The sequence below is a fragment of the Stylophora pistillata genome, chromosome 13 (genome assembly GCF_964205215.1).
Source record: "Stylophora pistillata chromosome 13, jaStyPist1.2, whole genome shotgun sequence".
In the NCBI taxonomy this organism is placed as follows: Eukaryota; Metazoa; Cnidaria; class Anthozoa; order Scleractinia; family Pocilloporidae; genus Stylophora; species Stylophora pistillata.
Genome location: NC_142531.1, coordinates 21,475,686 through 21,494,338, shown reverse-complemented (window position 1 = coordinate 21,494,338; position 18,653 = coordinate 21,475,686). Strand labels below are relative to the sequence as shown.

The following is an 18,653-nucleotide window of genomic DNA, read 5'->3' as shown; positions in this document are numbered from 1 at the left end:
TTGTCTGAGCGACAGAATGGTGTAATACTACTAAACTTGGGGTACTACAGGTTTTATTGTGCAGCCTCGTTCCCAGGGGTTTTTCCCTTAGTCAGCTAAGGGAAAAGGCCCTGGGAACGAGGTTGTTTCCTGTGGTGAAATATTTCTTAAACAAAGTCTGATACTCCCAGGTCTTATTGAAACATTTTTGGATCTGCCCCATCGGTTGGCCATGTCAGTTGTTAACTAACTATTCAGATAACAAAATTCCTATTTTTGTTTTATTTTTGCGTTATTGTCAGTCACCTGCCGCAACAAGTTTAGCAAGTGTTGAAATATTTTGAAATGTGGCCTTTGGACCGTTTCAGCTGGGAGGGGGACAGCGTTGTTATTATAGCCAGGACGTGATCTACGATTGATGGTTGTTTCTGGTTGATTAAAATTCTAAGTGTGATGCACAGATGAATAATCATAAGTTACCTCTGACCATTAAAAAGAAGAAAATGATGTTGGATGAATATCCTAAGGCTGGTAAACAAACCCTCCAGGGCTCAAAGAATTATATATATATAAATACAGTAGACATAGCATGGTGGATGATGAATATTAGGTAATGTGAAGTTCACTACTACTACTACTACTACTGACGCGACAGATTGTCGACTAGTATATACAACGCGTCTAAAATAGAGCTTTTCGTGTGCGCTGATTGGCGAACGCTCCAGGTTTTAAAAAAAACTTAATCTTCGTAGACAAAGGATGGTGGACATAGTGATGTGCGGTTGACAGATGCATCTTATGGCTTATGTTTTACTGATTCGTTGAGGTTGGGGTTTCCTGGCCATGGACGGTTATGGTCATCTCTTGTTTCATTCTCTGTATCTCCATTGCAATTGAATTTTTGAGTCTCTCTTCCAAATTGTTTACATATTGCAACATGTCGGCCACGTTCCTGTTCTGGGGATTCTCAGATATGTCATTACGGTGTGGAAAATCTACAAATATATGTAAACTTCAAATATTTTTGCCGCTCACAAATCTATGTAAATCAGACATAAATGATCCCGGGCTTGAATGAGCTGTAAAAGTAGTTACATCATAATCACAGTACTTTCAAAGAAAAAAACAATCTAGGATCAAGAATCAGGCAGATTGAAAAGGAACTTGGACATATTGATATTAAATAATTCAAGAGTCACAAAACGTGGACTTTTACATTTTTGTTCTTTGCCACTAACGTGTAAGCAAGTTTCAAAAATTATCTTTTATCTCGTCATTAAAATTTGCACCCATTTGCTCATGGACATGTTAGACATGCCTATTGTATGACGTTGGCTTGCTGCAGAACGTCAAAATGCTCAATCTCGCAAGATGTGGTAAGCTAATATCTAAAGAAGGAGCTTTTTCCTCTGGTTAGGAAAAAAATACTGTATCAGTATCAGCCTCTATAGATCATCATCATACCTTCTGTTGTTGCGTTCACCCTTCCCTGATTACACTTGGTGAAGACTTGACATAGGATACTTATTTTCGGGACCTTATTCAGAAAAACAGTGGCAACTTTGCTGAACTTTGGAAAACACTTAACGAAGTCACATCTCGCAAAAATTTTTCTCCTTTATCGTGTATTGAATCTGAAGGAGTTGTTACCTCTGACCCCAAAACGATTTCTGAGATTTTAAACGACCACTTCTCTACTGTTGGCTCAAAGCTCGCGACCAAATTTTTTCTCGGCATAAAATCCTTTCTTCATCGCTCTTCAAATGTCAATAACAATATAAACAAGTTTAAACTTAACCCTTTTGATGTGCAGTTTACTTTAAAGCAGCTATCCCTACTGAAAACTAACAAGGCTATTGGCTTGGATCGAATAAGTGCTCCCTTACTCAAAGACTCCGTCCCCGTCATATCTGATAGCTTAACTCTTCTATTCAATCGTTCTTTGGACTCTGGCAATTTCCCTTCGATATGGAAGTGCAGTAAAGTGTCAGCGCTGTTTAAATCTGGTGATCGAGGTGACCCCAACAATTACAGACCGATTTCTATTCTACCAACAATCAGCAAAATCCTTGAGAGAGGTGTTCATATGCAAGTTTACAAATACCTAATGGATAACGACATCCTCACTTGACAACCTGATCATGGTTGACGGTACAGTTGATAATGATAGACACAAACCAGCATGAGAATTTTGCTCTGCATTGTTAAACGTTCCAAACCTTAACTTTTCTGATTGCTTAAATGATTATCTTAAATTCTATAGGCGGTTTTAGGGGTTTTCCTTTATACTATGTTCATTATTAGCAACATGTTTACTAACTTAACTTGTTGTTTTAATTTATAAAATATTTTGGGCAACCATGACGAGTATAAAATCACGGTCTTGCGTGTCTTTGGTGTGACTGATGGGGAAAATGAAATGATATTAAGTAATTTGTGTGGCATCTTGCCATAATTTTTGGCCTTACAGCTCATTGGTGCTATGAATGAATTCTCACTTACTGATGATCTTTGCATGAAACTCCTCAGCAACTATTTGTGTCGCAACAAAAGGTGCGAAGGCACCAACCTGTAAGTAAGTTGATACCAACAAATATCTCGGATATTCCTTATTGGATACTACAGGGGAGCTAATTCATTGTTCCTTAACTAGGTTTCTAGATACCCAGTAAAATTTGCTTTTTCGATAAAGCTTGAAATTTCATGGATTAATTTATCCAGTTAACCAGCTAAGCATAAACTACATAGTTCAATATTTATGTACGCCTTATTGTGATGAAATTTTCACAGAGAAAAAAAAACAGGAAGGAAGGGGAAGTAGGGAGAAAGTAAAAAGTACTGGAGACACGTGACCCGCCAGCCGGAACTTACCCTGGTTTCACTTAAGCACGGAGAGACAAGGAGTATTACTTCCCCCTCCTCCCTCCCGAAAATGGGATGCTAGTCCATCACAAGTTAAGGTTACCCCTCAGCATTGCATCAGGCTCCCCTGACAATTCCCGGTAGTCATTTACAACAGTTAGCTACTGTATTTAAGTGGTCGGCGTGACATCTAGAGAGAGTAGAAATACAGAACAAAAGAGCCGTCTCTCTCATACGCTGATTTGACCTACCCTACCTATGACAACAACTGCAATATGAGCAATTATCATTTTACTCTTTTCTTTTTCATTTTATCAAGCCACTTCAGAGGTAACATATGCCTCTGTTTTAAAACAGGGATGGCCGCAAAGCCTTTGATTAGAGAATGATACATGTCAAATGAAACTTATTTTCATACGAAACATTTGCATTTTACCACACTTTAAAAGTGAGGGTTTTCAAAATCGAAAATAGCCTGTACGTGTATATAAAACGTCAGGTGATCGTCAAAAATGACGTCACGATGAATTCTCCCACACAGAAGAATATGTCTATATGACGTTATTATTCATAATTTACAAACTCAGCTGAGAAGAATGAGCTTAATTGAGATAAAGTTATTTCAAACGTCACAATTTCTCTCCTTATTGCATCAGTGCTGAGTTAAAGGTCAACTCATGGGGTTCATCATTGTCCTGGATTAAAAGAGCTTTAGCAAACTCTTCTTTTGTCTTCTGCAAGTCGTTAGATAATTCTCTGAGTCTGTTTTCGAAACTCTGAAAATTTTCGACCACGAATCTCTTCCTGTTGAAGTGACCTGGATGATCTTTCTCGCTTCCTTGGTCATTCTTGTGTTTATCTGAAGAATTAAAGAAGTGGATCTGTCAATATGTCATTTAGCAAAAAATAAAATTGTGTTTGGGAACGGTCATTACCTATGACCTGGTAGGGGGGGAGCGGGGGGGGGGGGTGGTTAGGTCGGAGGATTTCGGTTGTGCCGCAACTTACCTAATTTCCCATGAGGCTACGCAGTATTCTGATGATTCTGCCTTATTAGTAGTCAATTTTCTATAGTTTCCCATTTAAACTCTGTTAGAGACGACTGGTTCCCCCTCCGTCCCCCCTCCGTCCCCCTAAACCCCACCAAAATCCTCTGACTCACCCTCCCAAGGCGATAAGAAATGTCTGGTCCCTTATGACGGTTAAAACCAGAATGGAAGAACGTTCTAAAGAGTGTGATACTTTTCTTGCTCATCGCAAGATTGAAAGAATTGATATATCTGAAATTTCTGCCACAATATTTCAGGAAAGAAAACATACTTTTTTCCACAATCTACGATATTCAAATGTTTATTCTTCCTTGATATAATTCCTGATACAAAAGATGTAAACTATGTAATTAATGGATGGTGAGGGGACACTGTCACACATTATTTGAAAGAATGTTTCGTCTTGACTTTAAAACGGCTCGATGGAGCAGTTCATCCAGAATTCAGAAATTTAAAAGAAACTCGACATATTGAATATATGCATAGAAGAAACAGAATAAAAACCTAAAAATGGGTAATTATGAGCAAAGTTAGGTTCCTTTTTGGTTGATTTGATGAAACCTCGTAATTATCCTTTTAATGCTATGAGAATTTACCCTTTCCTACCAGTACAGAGCTTGCAGTTCACCATTTTAAAACTGAAAAGCTCATTGGTTACAAAACGAGACTTAGGCCCGTGAAGATCGCACCTCAATATGTTAGCTCGTACCAGGTTCTCGCTTGGAGAAGATGCGCCTTCCTTTACATTATTTACCCAATTTGATGATATATCCCCATAATCCTTTCGTTCAAAACTTTATTCACCGTAGTTTTTGTTTTGGTGAACATGTCAACCTTAGTTGTAGGGTAGAGCAAGGAAAATTTAAATCGAAACAAAAGAAAAAGGGCTGAACTTACTTTTTCTTTTAAGAATAGCGGGATTACAGGAATTCAAGCCCTCCCAAAATATCCCAATGATGACAAGTCCAAGGAATATCCCGAGAAGAGTGAATAAGATAAACCGGGTCATTTCTGAGCCACTTGAGAATAAACCATCCATTTGATCAAACAAGTCAGCAGTCTAAAAAGAAAATGCATTCAAATTAAAGAGAAAAAGATTCATCCTGTCAGAATAATTTTAAAAACAAGGTTGGTATTTTGCTTTCCAAGAGTTATCCTATATCTCTCGTTCCTCTAGATCTACACTAGATGACTTTCCAGATACTTAGAAATATAAAGATTGTCACAGTAAAATTGGAGGTTACAAACATGACCGATTGAGATCTGTTCACAAGAGCAACTCAGATTAGCCATGCGACTTAACGGGTTTGCAATTTGGACGAAACAGGAGACGCAATGGTTTTCCGACAATCAACCTCGTTAACTCTCTCCTGTAGCCCCCGAAATTTCCATATAAACTAGATACGAGAGTTTGGGGTTAGGGAAGATAATAACTTCTACCTGATAAGTTTAAGTGCTCTCATTACCTGCATGCTGGATAATGTGTGAATATTTTAGGGAGAGGTTATGCGTTAATCTCTTCGAGGAGTTAAAAAGATAAGAGACAAAAAGAGGCATCTAAATAACCGCGGAAGAAGGATTCATATCTGTAAGCCTTCTTTCATCATCAGTTAGTCTGTGCTTTCAAGAAGGATCCTTAATATTCTACCCGTCAGTGAAAGCCGTTAGGCGACAGAAAGCTTTTGCATGGTCTCGCATAAAAAACTTGACGTGAGAATCAATTATCACTCTTGAGCTTCGTGATCATTCTTTAAAATTCATAAGTGTTTGAAAAGGTTACCTGCAGCTCTGCGGGTATCAGCTCGCCCGAGGCCTCCTTACTTTCTCCGAGCAAAATTGTGGAACCACTCTTTATTGCTGGTCCGCATTCCACTATTTTTTTTCTTGTGGCAATTTCTGGATCGGAATCGTTTGTAATGTTCACTGGTCCTGTATACACATGCGCCATGTAAAATTCCATCGGATAATCGATATTGCGAATCATACGGATCTGCCTGTTCTTTTTCAGTCCGGATTTATCGAGGAAGTAAAATGCAGTGTTTCGATCTATAAGGACTCTTCCGATTGTACCTTCGCTGAGCTTTTCTTGCATCACTTCCAGGCTGCTAAACTCTGTAACATCAAATATTTCTGGATCAGTCCAGTTACATGGGGGTCACTTTAAAAAGTTCCTTTGCCAACAAAAATGCATTCGTAAGAAACGAACCACTGATTATTTTTCCAGTTGATATTTAGAGTTTCTCTGACGTGTATCTCGCTGGTAAGGGGTGGAGAGGGTAAGGGTGTCACTGACCAGTATTTCTGGTCTAAGGAATGTTTTACATGATATGGGACGACTTTCCCATCGGTGCGAGGTAAAGCCCCTCCCCTTTCCCTTCCCTCTCATAAAGAGACGAGTGTGCCCCCCCCCTTATGAAATACTGTAACGTTATCAGGTGTACACTGAACTATCCCTGAGTCCTCAGGTGGGACTGGAGGTAAAGCCCTTCCTCTTTACCCTCCCTCTCATAATGAGGCGAGTGTGCCCCCCCCCTACATGAAATACTGCAACGTTATCAGGTACACGCTGAACTATCCCTGAGTTCTTCGGTGGGACTGGAATCACGAACGCATGCGCAATGTTCGTTAATCCAGCATGGCATCGTCACGTTAACTGAACGAAGGATGAGGGAAGACTGAAGCATTTGTAAACTTTATTTTTAAACGAAAGTTGTCGGTAAAAATAACCTCAGCAAAAATTGTTAGTTACCAATTATCTTTGCTTCGTACTGTTTTGCCACTAGTTGCGTCTCTGTATTTTTGATAAACACACCAACCTAAGGTAAATGTCATTATATGAGAACAAAAAAAAGACAGTTTTTATCTTCTCTACCCACAAGTCCTTCGGCAGAAAGCCTTACGCATGTATTGAGTGTGGTTACCCTTTTTCCCTAACTTCTCCCCCCCTCTAACGCCACCACTTCCTCTAACCTTTTTGCTATTACAAGGAAGCATTTAATAAGTACTCACGTGCCATCAGTCAGTAATCGGTAGGTCCCAAGTGCGTGTATGATTACTTTCGCAAATGGAAAATAAAATAAAATGGCACAAGGAAAAACTTACAAGGGCCTGGTAAAGAGTTTCGCATTTGTCGTCAGATAGATAGATGACAATAAAACCTAGAATATTTGATTTTCTTATAAACGTACAAATTATACGCCATCTTAGAATCTCTGCATATTTTTGGGTGAATTGCGTGATTACTCGGTAATTCATTCACTCAAAATTTGCTAATAATTAGTGTAGGGTATTTCTAGCGATGGATTTTACGAAGAACGTTATGGAGGCTTTCGCAACAGGTCAGACGCTGATCTTAAAAGCACAGGGGTGGCCTGCTGTGAGATGTTTCATATTTCTTTCTTCTTTTTTATCTCATAGTTTGTACATAGACTATGAGCAGTCTCCACTCTTCACAGAAGTCCTTCGTGCGAGTCAAAACTCAGTGAACTCAAAACACAAATTGATGATTAGAAATATAGGCGTGAGGCACGGTGCAATGCGCTAACATCAATTTTTTTTTCACGGTTATTATTATTTTTTTTGTTATTGGTGCGAAGGACTTCGATTGCTGAAAAGAAGGGACGACTGATATTCTAGTTTGTGTATGGTTAGCATCTGCCTTAAAGGTTATAATTTACCAACTTGACATAAATCCACAGAAATAGCAAAATGAGTTGTTGAGCAAAGTTAAAGAAATTAACACCGACAACACTGACAGCTTCATAAATTATTTTTTAGCTTGTTTTACACTCACCTCTTTGCCGCTGATATCTTTGCATTTGGAACCATCCATAGCAGTGTTCATAGCATTTGTGACCATAGCAGTGAACAGCGACAATATTATCGCTCCAACAAGGATCCAAATTATGCTAAATAACCGTCCGGGAATCGACCCCGGTATTTTATCACCATACCTTAAAATGAAGACAAAATGAGTGCACGGTGGTGGATAAAGGGAGAGGATCCAGGGTTCTGAACTTAAAAAATACTTAAGAAGCCAGTCAGTCAAGGGATTTTGGTTGCGCCACGGTAAAATTTACCTGATCTCCCCCCATAAGACTCTATAATATTCAGGACTCCCGACTGACAGTTGATCGACAGTCAATTTTCTGTAGTCCCCCATTTATACCTTGAGAGCGACAACTGATATCCCCTCTTTTCCCTCTGAAAACTATGTGAACACTCCCCTCCCCTCCCCCCCAAAAAATTAGTTGATCCTCTCCCTTTGGCGAAAAGTAATGACTGTTCCCTAAGTAGAAAAACACACGACAGTGTGGCACCAGTATTTTTGCATACAAATGAAAAATACGATAACTTACCCCACTGTTGTAAGTGATACCACTGCCCACCAAAACCCCTGAGGAGATCCAATCGCAAACGATGGTGAAAAAAACTCTGCATTTGTTCCGTGTTCCTGTTAATTTAAAACACAAGCACGTTGTTAAAATTGATACTACACTTCAGTCCACAAGCCAAATTACTAAAATTGCAATCTTGAAGAAACATTACCACCATTTTTTGTAAGCATGGGGCTCCGCTGCACGCGCGCTGCTTGCTCACTAATAGCAATTCGATATCTTAGGAGCTCAAATATCTTTAAATAACTTGATAAAAAATCTTTTACGTTAATCTTCGATTTCTGACAGTTTACGTCAATTTCGAGTGTTTTTTGTCTGTGAGATTGAGCACTATGAGTGTTAATTAAGAAAGATGGTCAATTATGGAATTACACTGATTCATCATTTAATTCTCTTATGCATTACAGTTATCAAAATCATCAACTCTACTTTAAGTGAAAAAAATTGCCCATGCAATAACTGTCAGCATTTAGGGCCTCACTGAAGAGCACCTTTTGGTGAAGTGGGCTCCCTGTTAAAATATTGTTATTATTATTATTATTATTATTATTATTATTATTATTATGGCAGTTAAAACGTCTGGATGCCAGAACCTATATACACGAAAGCTGGGCTTCTAGGACGTGGCCAGCTAACATGTTTACAATTTACATATGTACCTCCCCAAAAAAGAAAAACTAATACAAAATGATAAAAAAAAAAAAGAAACTTCTAAAAAAAAAAAAACCTAGTGGCTAGTCCCTAATGTCTTAAAAACTCAACAAAATAACACATGGCTAAGATGAAGTCTTCAACTCATGACTTTCAAAGATCTTGCAATCTTGAATATTATTATTATTATTATTATTATTATTAAATGTTTACTCAATATAAACATGTTTTCTAGGCCAATAATACTTACAAATAACCAAATGATAACCCCAGATATCCCTGACAACAGTATGATACAGGCCAATATCGGCCACTGGGAAATAATGGAAGTTATCAACTGTTTCCGGGAATCCTGCTCGCATAACTTCGTGTTCACTATCATCGAACACCCAGGTGAGACAACTGCCCGGGAGAGCGTGACACTGGTTTCAGTCTTTAGCTCAGCTCTCACGTCAGGCAGAATAGGAAAAGCAAAGTCCACTCGCTTTTCTTTAATCAGTTTGAACATCTTGTCGTAGCCCTGTACAAAGATTGGATCCAGAATGCATTCATAAGAATCCGACTCCTTCTTGTTCTCCTTTCCTTCGAAACACTCGATATCTATAAAGTCCTTGAGTGTTTTGTACATGAACCCTTTGTTTGATTTGTTATTAACTGGGTTCATTATGTAAGGAGGCAGGTCCAAAAGAGCCATTCTGTATCGACATTTGGAGTCGTTTGAATGTGCCTGACGGGGTTCACGGGTTTGTCGCTCTTGTCTGATCTCACGAGCTCGACGGACTAATTTCGATTTATGACTTGAATAGCTAGTGACAAGCAATGTGTCGAAACAAACCAGAACTAAGATGAATCCAATCGTGGCTCTGTACATATTGAATGCTGTGAATAAAGAAATTAGTAGTCAAAATTGAAATTGGACCCTGAGCTAGAACTGGAGATGGGAAGAAATAGCTTTATTCGTAATTCAGTCTATTTAATAGTTTTCTTTTAGATTAAAGTATTTATGATATAGTGATAAAATCTCACCTGGTCTAAAAAATAGTTAAAGTTTAGCTTTTTAGCCGCGAAAAATTACAGTTCAGAAATTGCTTCAGCGTTTCCTGTTAAACAGCATATCGGGAGCTTTGGGTTTTTCCCACTTTCGGATTTTTTCGAAACCACCAAGCTGTTCTGTGGTTAGACGTGCCCTGTGGAAATTTTAACTGAATGGCAGGCGTTATATCAAAGAAAGAAAACAATGTCTTAAAAATCCATTGCCAAGTACCTCAAGACGAAGTCCAATATGAACAATAACAAACCACCCTAAGTACCCGAACGGCCGAACCTCGTGAAAAAAATAATGAGCCGCAGAAAAATACCCATATGAATGTAATGTTAATGTTAATAAAAATGAACCGAATGCAAATTAGGGAAAGCAGCTTCCTATGCTAGAAGGCAGGTGTGAAATTCAGCTCTACCGTGTGTACTGAAAAATTACCACAACAAAACCATCTTCAACGGGAGGGTTGAAACGAAAGCGAAACATTCACACCAGGACTTCACTAGAACAGATGTGGCTATTTTTACGCAAAACTCGAGCGATGAACGAAAAAAATGAACAAAACTCGAGAATTTTGAAACAATTTTTAACAAAATTTCGATTAGGATGGTTGTCTGCAATCGAGAAAGAAATTGTTTGAACAACTTGCCATGGTACCTTTCGAAATAGTAACAGAGGCCGAAACATTGTTGCATGCTGCATATTAATCGAGTAACCAACGAACCAATGTTATTATGAAGTAGTTTGTGGGGGAGAGAGTGGGGGCGGACTTAAAAAACATTTAAAGGGGAACGCAGGGGTATTTGTGAAGTAATTTTGCTTTATTGGCCTGTTTTTTCTGTTTCGATTTCTGATAACCTTTTTTGCTAGCCGTTCGTTTTAACCTAGTTATGTTTTCTGAAGTGAGAGCGAAAACGCGATTAGAATTCCGCCATCTTGAAAGCTAACTGCCTGCTCATAATTGGTCAGCGTGTATTCGTGTGACGTCAAATCGTCAAGAAATATGATCCTGGCGAGACTCGAAGGTGTGGACTTGTTTAGTGTACATGCGAAATATGGATTTATCCGAGTCTGCCCCTATTAACGATGGTTTTAACGACGAAGAAAGTGCTACGAATAGCTTTTCCATTCAGCCTTATCAGTTTGAGCCACGTAGGAACTCAGATAAAAGCGTGAGCGATAACGAGAGCATTTCGGGCGAGGAAAGCGAGGAGGAAAACACAAATCCGCGACTGGAAAATTCTGATTGGTATGTAACATGCGACTGCGACGTTTTCATACGATAATGTGCATGTACTGCTTTCAGAGTATTCGTACAATAAGAGAACGAATAAAAGATACTTAAATCAGGTGTGTACCTTTTTTTGTACCTTGTTTTATTTGGCCCTGCAGTACGACTAAGTAGACGATTCATTTCATGCAGTGTGTGTACGATTCAAAGCTTTCAGTGTCGCTTTCGAGGTCAAGATTGTAATAGTACTCACAAGATCTAAGCGGTAGGATCCCAAAATCCGAGTTCGGACCAGCATTTATTTTTCCTTGTACAAACTACGTATAAGTAAGTGAATACTTTATACACTGTCCATACCAATAAAAATATGTAATCCAAAAGCCTAAACACAAATTTTATTCCCTGAGACAGCGTCAGTTTATTTTTTTTTTTAACCGCGGAGCATTTTCTAAAATCTAGGTGTTCGTGTGAGAACTGCCAGGTTATGGGAAGAGTGGAGGCCTGTATTGGCTGTCAGGAAATAACGGCAGTGAAAAATAAAATTATTGCGGCAGTAACTAGTGGTGAATGTCAAGAGGAACCAAAATGCATCACACAGCATCCAGGTTTTCATCCATGGTGGCAAGGCATTCAGTGTTGACGCAGTTAAGTTATGGAACAGCCTTCCCCATGATATCAAAAATAAGCCTAGTATAAAATTATTCAAAACAGCTGTGAAAAAGCATTTTGTAAGCTCATATAAAAACCTGGACAACTTTGAAACAATGTTAAGCAATATCACATTATCTAATTTTAATTTTTTATAGATTAATTTTATCTTTCTGAATAATTTTAATATATCCTGCTATTTCTATCATAGAATTTTGTAATTATTTATATACTTAATTATTTATCAGTTTTTTGTAATGCTGTATAATCTAGTTAGAGGGCCACAGGTTTGTCAGCTTTTCAGCTGTTACGTGTCCCCCTCTATAAATAAAGTCCTTACTGAACCCTTCTACAAAGGCCTGATTACAGAATAAGAAAAATAGTTATTTTTGCATTACTCCTTCCAATACTCTGTTTGTGATATGCTCCATTTGTTAGTTCATTAATTTTTCTTTAAATATAATTGCCAATGATGAACCCAAGTGCTTCTCTCACCTATAGAGATTTTTGATGGAATATTGTATTGCATTCAATAACCTAAAGTAAATCAGTGAATTGATTATTAAAGAAGAGCTATCTATTTTCTCCTACTTCTATGAACAACCTCCGGGCTCCTTCTGACAACTGTAAACTAGTATGTCTTTAATATATAGTTTTTAAACAGAAAATTTGAACATATGTGAGAATCCCTTTGAGTTAAATCACCAAACAAACACATTCTTTGTGGTTTTTAATTTACCTATTAAATCTTGAACAATGGTTATCAATGATGTCTGCCTTCGGAGGTGTTGGCTCTGCGGCTATATTTCTCGGTAAAAGAACAGGTATTGGTTGAGCAATTCTGTTTCCCGCTTCACATCGTTTAACAACCTGAGCGAGTAAATCTCTCAAATATTCGTAGGATTTCTTTTCAGTTACGGGTTTTACAACCCATCGCTTGTTTGCCTTGGGAAAGCAAAGTTTGTAGCGTGCCAGGCCTTCCTGTGCTCCAGACTTTATTGCAGCTTGTCTATGGCCAGTGTTGTGATTATTGTCAACAGCAGCAAGCTGGGTCTTAGCAACCATGCCCTGGTATGAGAAATGCTCACGTTTAGAGCAATACTTAAGCATCATGGAGTGATATACCTCTAATCTACCTGTGTGGCAGAAGTCAGTAATCTTAGCAATATCCTTCAACAACTTAGTGTTTACGACCACTTCCTCTAAAGTTAAGAAAGCTTGACTGTTTGGCTTAAGCCAACAGACTTTCTTGGCTTCAGAGGGAGACATTTTTTGATGACAGCATTGGTGGAAATGAGTATTTCCTGACTAGATGTGCTTATTACAGATGTGATTTAAGAGTGAGTACCATTTTTCTTGACGAGCCAAAACATTACCATTGCAGGTTGCGGCAGACCACCATAGGTGGTTTAAGATTGACTGTATCAATGGTGAGAGGTCCTCACATCCCCTTTGATTTCCCTTATGAGTCAGCTTCTTTACCACCCACTTGGAGAGATGCCACACATCATATTGGCGATTGATGTTTGGGTGATCTTTGGCCATGGAACTGGTGATAGAGACATGGCAATCCTACTGATGGTGATATCTTTTCCTTTAAGCATTTCTATGCACCTCGTAAATCCTTCTTTCTCCATTGCATTAGAAGATGTGACCTCAGTGACCTGAACCACCTGAAATGCCACCACATTACCAGTGTCCTCATCCATAAAAGTGTAAGTGCCATACTTTGCAGAATGGCCTGGACTGTCACAGCGACCGTCGCCATTAAGATTAACAACATCCCTGGCAGTGAGAATCTCAATTTGCCTCCTACTTTCAGCTTCCCATGCCTCATGAATAACAGGGAACAAGTACTTCTTCTGTGTGTCATAAAAGACACTTTCACTGAAAAATTGAAGATTAAAGCATGATGCCCACTGGCTGATTGCAGTAAAAGTATTACCTGTAAACAAAATAGCAGCAGACAACAATAGATTTCCCAGGGGTTTCCGTTTCACTACTGGCTGTGAATCCCACTTTACTGTATGGCCACTGTTACAACTCAATTGAACTGATAACATGCTACCAGTCGTTTTCGTTTCACAATCGATTATTATATCTCCACAACTGGGGCACCTTTTCAGCAATTTATTTATGGATGACTCAAAGACAACATATTTCTTTTCAGAGTCAGGGGTAATGTAGTCTCTCTTGGATTCTTCTTCAAATAATGTGTCATCCTTGACATCCTCTCTGGTGAAACTATTTACATTTAGTGGCAAATGCCAATTTGGGTCCTCAAAGTCATCATCCTCATAATCATTGTCATCATCACTTTCATCCATCTCATTCTCTTCGGTAACAGTGTTAGGTATCACAACTTCCACCTCAGGCAGAGGGGGCAATGAGGTAACACTGAAACTGTCATCTTCATAAGTAGGAAAGACTACATATTGGGGAGCATGCATAGCATAACTATGATCATTGTTAACTTTCCATCCTTCAGCATTAATGACTAAAGTTTTTGAAAGAGGGAAAATGCCTGTTGTAGTTTCATCTATCGGTAGGGAAACTTTTTCGGTTGCATTTGCCTGGGTCGGAGGGGGAGACTTAGTCCTAACTCTAGTAGTCATGGCAGCATCTTCAAACTCTGTATTGCCTTACTTTTGAGGGTAAGAGGTTGAAGACAGCACTGAATTCCAACATCGCACTTCATTGGACTCCAAGAAAAGGATTCTGAATTTTCAGAAACAACAACTTTGTCATTACTTACTACTCCTTCTGTGGAAGCATTCTGATCGTTTGTAGCGGCCAGTAATTCCGCGACATCCTGATACGAAACAATGACAGTATACTTCGTTTGTTATTGAAACTTTATTTCTTCTGGAAAAATACTTATGTAAATTTATATATCTAGCCCCTCATCCAGAGAGGACAAAAAGTGAGCCCTTTTTATAGTCCAAAATGGGGAATTTTTAGCGTCGAGGAGGTACAATTACGTATTAAGATGCATGGAGCAAGATAAATCATTATTATCTACCTCGTTTTGTAATTCGGTGCGGAGAAATGCTCTGTCGTCGGTCAAAGCCCTTCTATATAATTATTTGAATGAGATTACGGTCCTTTCTTATTCACAGAGAGTGAGAAATTATAACATATTGGATTGAAGAAATCATCTCGTAAATGGTAATAATCAAAACAAAAACTTTAACTAACTTCTTGATGCATTCGTCGATCGTGGCGATTTTCGCTTGACAATCGGCGTCTCTTTTTAGTAGATTGTGAAGCATAGTCAAATATAGAAGGCACAGCATCCTCCTTTAGCCGGCGTTTATACTTTTGCCCAGCGATCTTCGCTTGAAGATTCGACTGAAAACAGTTTGCCGAGAAGTGATCACTACTGACATAGCTGTATTGTAAGAGCGGCATATTCAAGCGACGAATTCTCTCCAGCCATGCTTTCCTCCGCTGTTTGTCCGATGGAATCTTATGGAAGCTCAAATTTGTTGTCTTAGCAGAGTAATTGGTACATCCAGGAACACAGCAGTTCACCATTTCGTCGAACTTACAAATAAACTAGCTTTACAATCTCAAAAACGTATCAGTGCGAAGTGTTATTACTTTTAGAAAGTCCCACGAAAAGGGTATTGACGATCTGACGCAACAGCGGACTGCTGACCAACTTAATACGGCTCATAAACGTCCAAGGTGGCGGAGTTCTAATCGCGTTTTTCGTTCTCACTTTAGGAAACATATCTACGTTAAAAGGAACGGCTAGCAAAAAGGGTTACCAAAAATCGAGACAGAAGAAACAGGTCAATAATATAAAATTACTTCAAAAATACCCCGGAGTTCCCCTATGAAGGCTGATCGTTTTGAGTTGGGAAGGAAATGACCGATAGATAAACGACTCGTCACAGTAAATGACGACCTATCATACCGGATGTCGATTCGCAAGACACTTAGAAAATATTCTGCAGGTGTTTGTGAAGCGGGTTGAAGATGTTGTCGAATCAATACGATTCGACTCGAATCGAGCGACTCGTCACAGTAAATGACGCCCCGTCATACCGGATGTCGATTTGTAAAACGCTTAGATAATTGAAATAAAAAAATAACTGTGCTGTGGACCACTGAAAGCTCCCCATTACCAGCCGTTTTCTTTTTTGGGCTTTCGAATTATTTATTTTTGCAAAGAAATAGGAAAGGTGTTGAATTATTTCAGAGTTCATTATTCAAGGAAAGTCCGTCAGACGTAAAATGCTTCCAAACAGGTGCTAAAGAAGGAGGTTTTTCAAATTATAATCATAAATCATATGCAAAAACAGATGGTGTAGGAAAACATCATGACGGCTACCTTTTTAAAATTAAAAGGTTATGTTTTAAATTTTAGAGAATAAAGACGGTGAATTTCGCTGGTTGCAGGCTCTTACTGGAAGGTCTCAATTGGGTGACAACTTTAACGTTCGAAATTAGGTAAACTATAGAGAAATAATAGGACTTCAGCATCGGACATAGAGGGTGACCGTTTTAAAACTTTAACTTTCTTGGGAAAAGGAGGTTACAGAGGACTATTAGCTAGGCTTTGTTATGTCTTATTGTGCCTTGAGAGACGCAATTTCCATGATATTTTCTTTTCAAAATATTCGCGGCGTCACTGTCTCGCCAGTTGTTTCATTACTAAAGTTGCCTCAGCAAGAGGCGCAATATTTGCAGGTTGTTCAACTTTCAGACCCTTTCATGGTTTTCATCTCTCTCCGGGAAACCATTATATTCACGAATAGGGCAATAATTTTACCATACCTGCACAACAATCAATTGGACTTCTTGAATTGATGACGAGAGCCTTTATCTTTGCCAATATGTTGAAAATTGGATCTACACAGAGTGTACAAGCGCCAGTTGGCTGAATACTAAATAGACCCTTGTAGATTGTGCGAATAAAAGGAGGTTATTATGTCGCTGGCGGCGCCCGTAGGCAATATGAAGCGCACCCTGTGTTCTGATTGGCTACCCAAGTAAGTAGGTAAGTAAGTAAGTAAGTATGTAAGTAAGTAAGAAAAGGGATTATTAACAGTGTTTCCACAGAGTGGCTCTTCATCTGTCACTAACGAACTAAATATATTATAGGATCAACTAAAACCTATTTAATATTTACAATCATAAATTTAAAGTAGCAAAACATTCCAGTCTATATACAGTTCAAACTTACTAATTTAAAATTACTAAAGGCGTGCCTTCGCCCGGTTTTTTAAGTATTTGAATAAACGCGATGTAAAAATAGGCAAGTCACAGGTTTTCAGTTCCTTTGGTAGATTATTAAATAAAACGGCCGAGGCGTCTTGAAAGGTCTCCTTTTCTAAAAGAACCTGTATAGTCTAATACAGTCTGACGAGCGCAGCTCTCTACGTATAGGGACTCGTTGTAAGTTCAGATATGTTGGCCACTGTCTAAAATAAAGCGCTTTAAAGGTCAACCTCAGCAAATTAAAATCCCTTCTTTCTTCCACAGGAAGCCAATTCAGCTTTAAAATGTCTCCAATGTTACTAAAATATCTGCCATAAACAAACCTTGCGGCAGCAAACTCAATTTTTTGAAAGCGCTTCAGCAAATATCGCGGCAGAGGTGAAAAGACGGAGTCACAATAGTCGAGTCTTGATAACACAAGTAATCCTGCAAGTCTCTTTCTTAGGTTGAAGTCTGTAAAGTGTTTCAACTTACGAAGTGTACGTAAGACTTCATAAGAGGCATTTGCCACATCTTTGACATAATCATTCCAGTTCAAATTCTCTTGAATTGCCCCGAGTGGGCAAGGTGGGCTCATCTTGCCCACTTGGGTAGCCAAGAATGCTCGGGATTGCCTACTTTCATTCGGTGCAAGAAGCAGACTTCCAAAGGTTGTAATTTTTTAACTTCGTCTTGGTCCATAAAAACGCATGAAAGAACTAGGCCAATATTCAGCCATCTTGACCAAATAAACTTTGTTTAATAATGCACATATATTATGCTACTAGCATTGCCCGAATTTTTTTCAATTAATGCTCAAAATTATGCTCGATTTTGAAAAATATGCTACTTTTTTCTTAAGATGCGCTTTCAAAACGAAACAAAACAAGTTCTAATCATATTTTTTTTGTAAATGATGCATGGTATCTTCTTTATTTTGAGTTCTACACTTACTCCGATGAAATACAACTACATATTTATCTTCCGACATTTTGTTACCCCGTGAAAGCGGGCCATGAACAAAACTTCAAAATTATCAATCTTTATAACACATACAGGTAATCTTGTGCGATGATTTGCCATTTAGAAATTTCATATCTTACATTCTTAAAACGGCACGAACGATTTCTCTCTGAAAACAGGACGACAAAATATTTCTCAACTTGAAATAATTGAAATTTACATGTCTTGGAATATTTCTTAGACATTTCATTGTGCAACGGAGATACATATCTTTTAGCTACCGTTTCGTTCAAACGCATACTTAAATTTCTTCAGATTCATCGTTCGATCGATAGGGGGTGCTAAAAACTATACAATTACGGAACACAAACTTTATTGGTAACCTGTTAAGCATCCCTCACTAATGGAAGGGATTAGTGAATCGGCTAAGCGGCTCTTGCAAGAATCGGCTCAATATTCACCACGATGGCAAAATTGTGCTCGAACTAAACCAAAGATGCATAGCGCATCTGCCATGCATGACGATATAACAAATCTCTTACAAGAACCGTTTGGTTGTTTGTTCAGTGTCACGACACTGAACAGTCTCCTATGGCATTGTGATAACATCAGTTTCTAACTGTGGA

General features: G+C 38.6%; 1 protein-coding gene and 1 pseudogene across 2 annotated transcripts; both read right to left on the bottom strand.

Annotated features, from left to right (window-relative positions):
• Positions 1 to 3,115: 3,115 nt before the first annotated feature.
• LOC111329324 (uncharacterized) lies at positions 3,116 to 17,786 on the bottom strand. 2 transcript variants are annotated; one of them, XM_088743962.1, is made up of 8 exons: positions 16,642 to 17,786; positions 9,189 to 9,817; positions 8,249 to 8,343; positions 7,684 to 7,843; positions 6,640 to 6,706; positions 5,671 to 6,002; positions 4,788 to 4,950; positions 3,116 to 3,700 (listed from the first exon to the last, which is right to left on the bottom strand). In XM_088743962.1, exons 2-8 carry the CDS (start codon positions 9,807 to 9,809, stop codon positions 3,486 to 3,488), a joined length of 1,653 nt encoding a protein of 550 aa, XP_088600088.1. In that variant the 5' UTR covers positions 9,810 to 9,817; positions 16,642 to 17,786; the 3' UTR covers positions 3,116 to 3,485. The 2 variants fall into 2 exon arrangements, with proteins under 2 accessions (XP_088600088.1, XP_088600089.1); XM_088743963.1 differs by lacking the exon at positions 16,642 to 17,786 and adding an exon at positions 9,965 to 10,101.
• Positions 11,362 to 16,603, bottom strand: LOC148718136 (uncharacterized; annotated as a pseudogene).
• Positions 17,787 to 18,653: the final 867 nt, after the last annotated feature.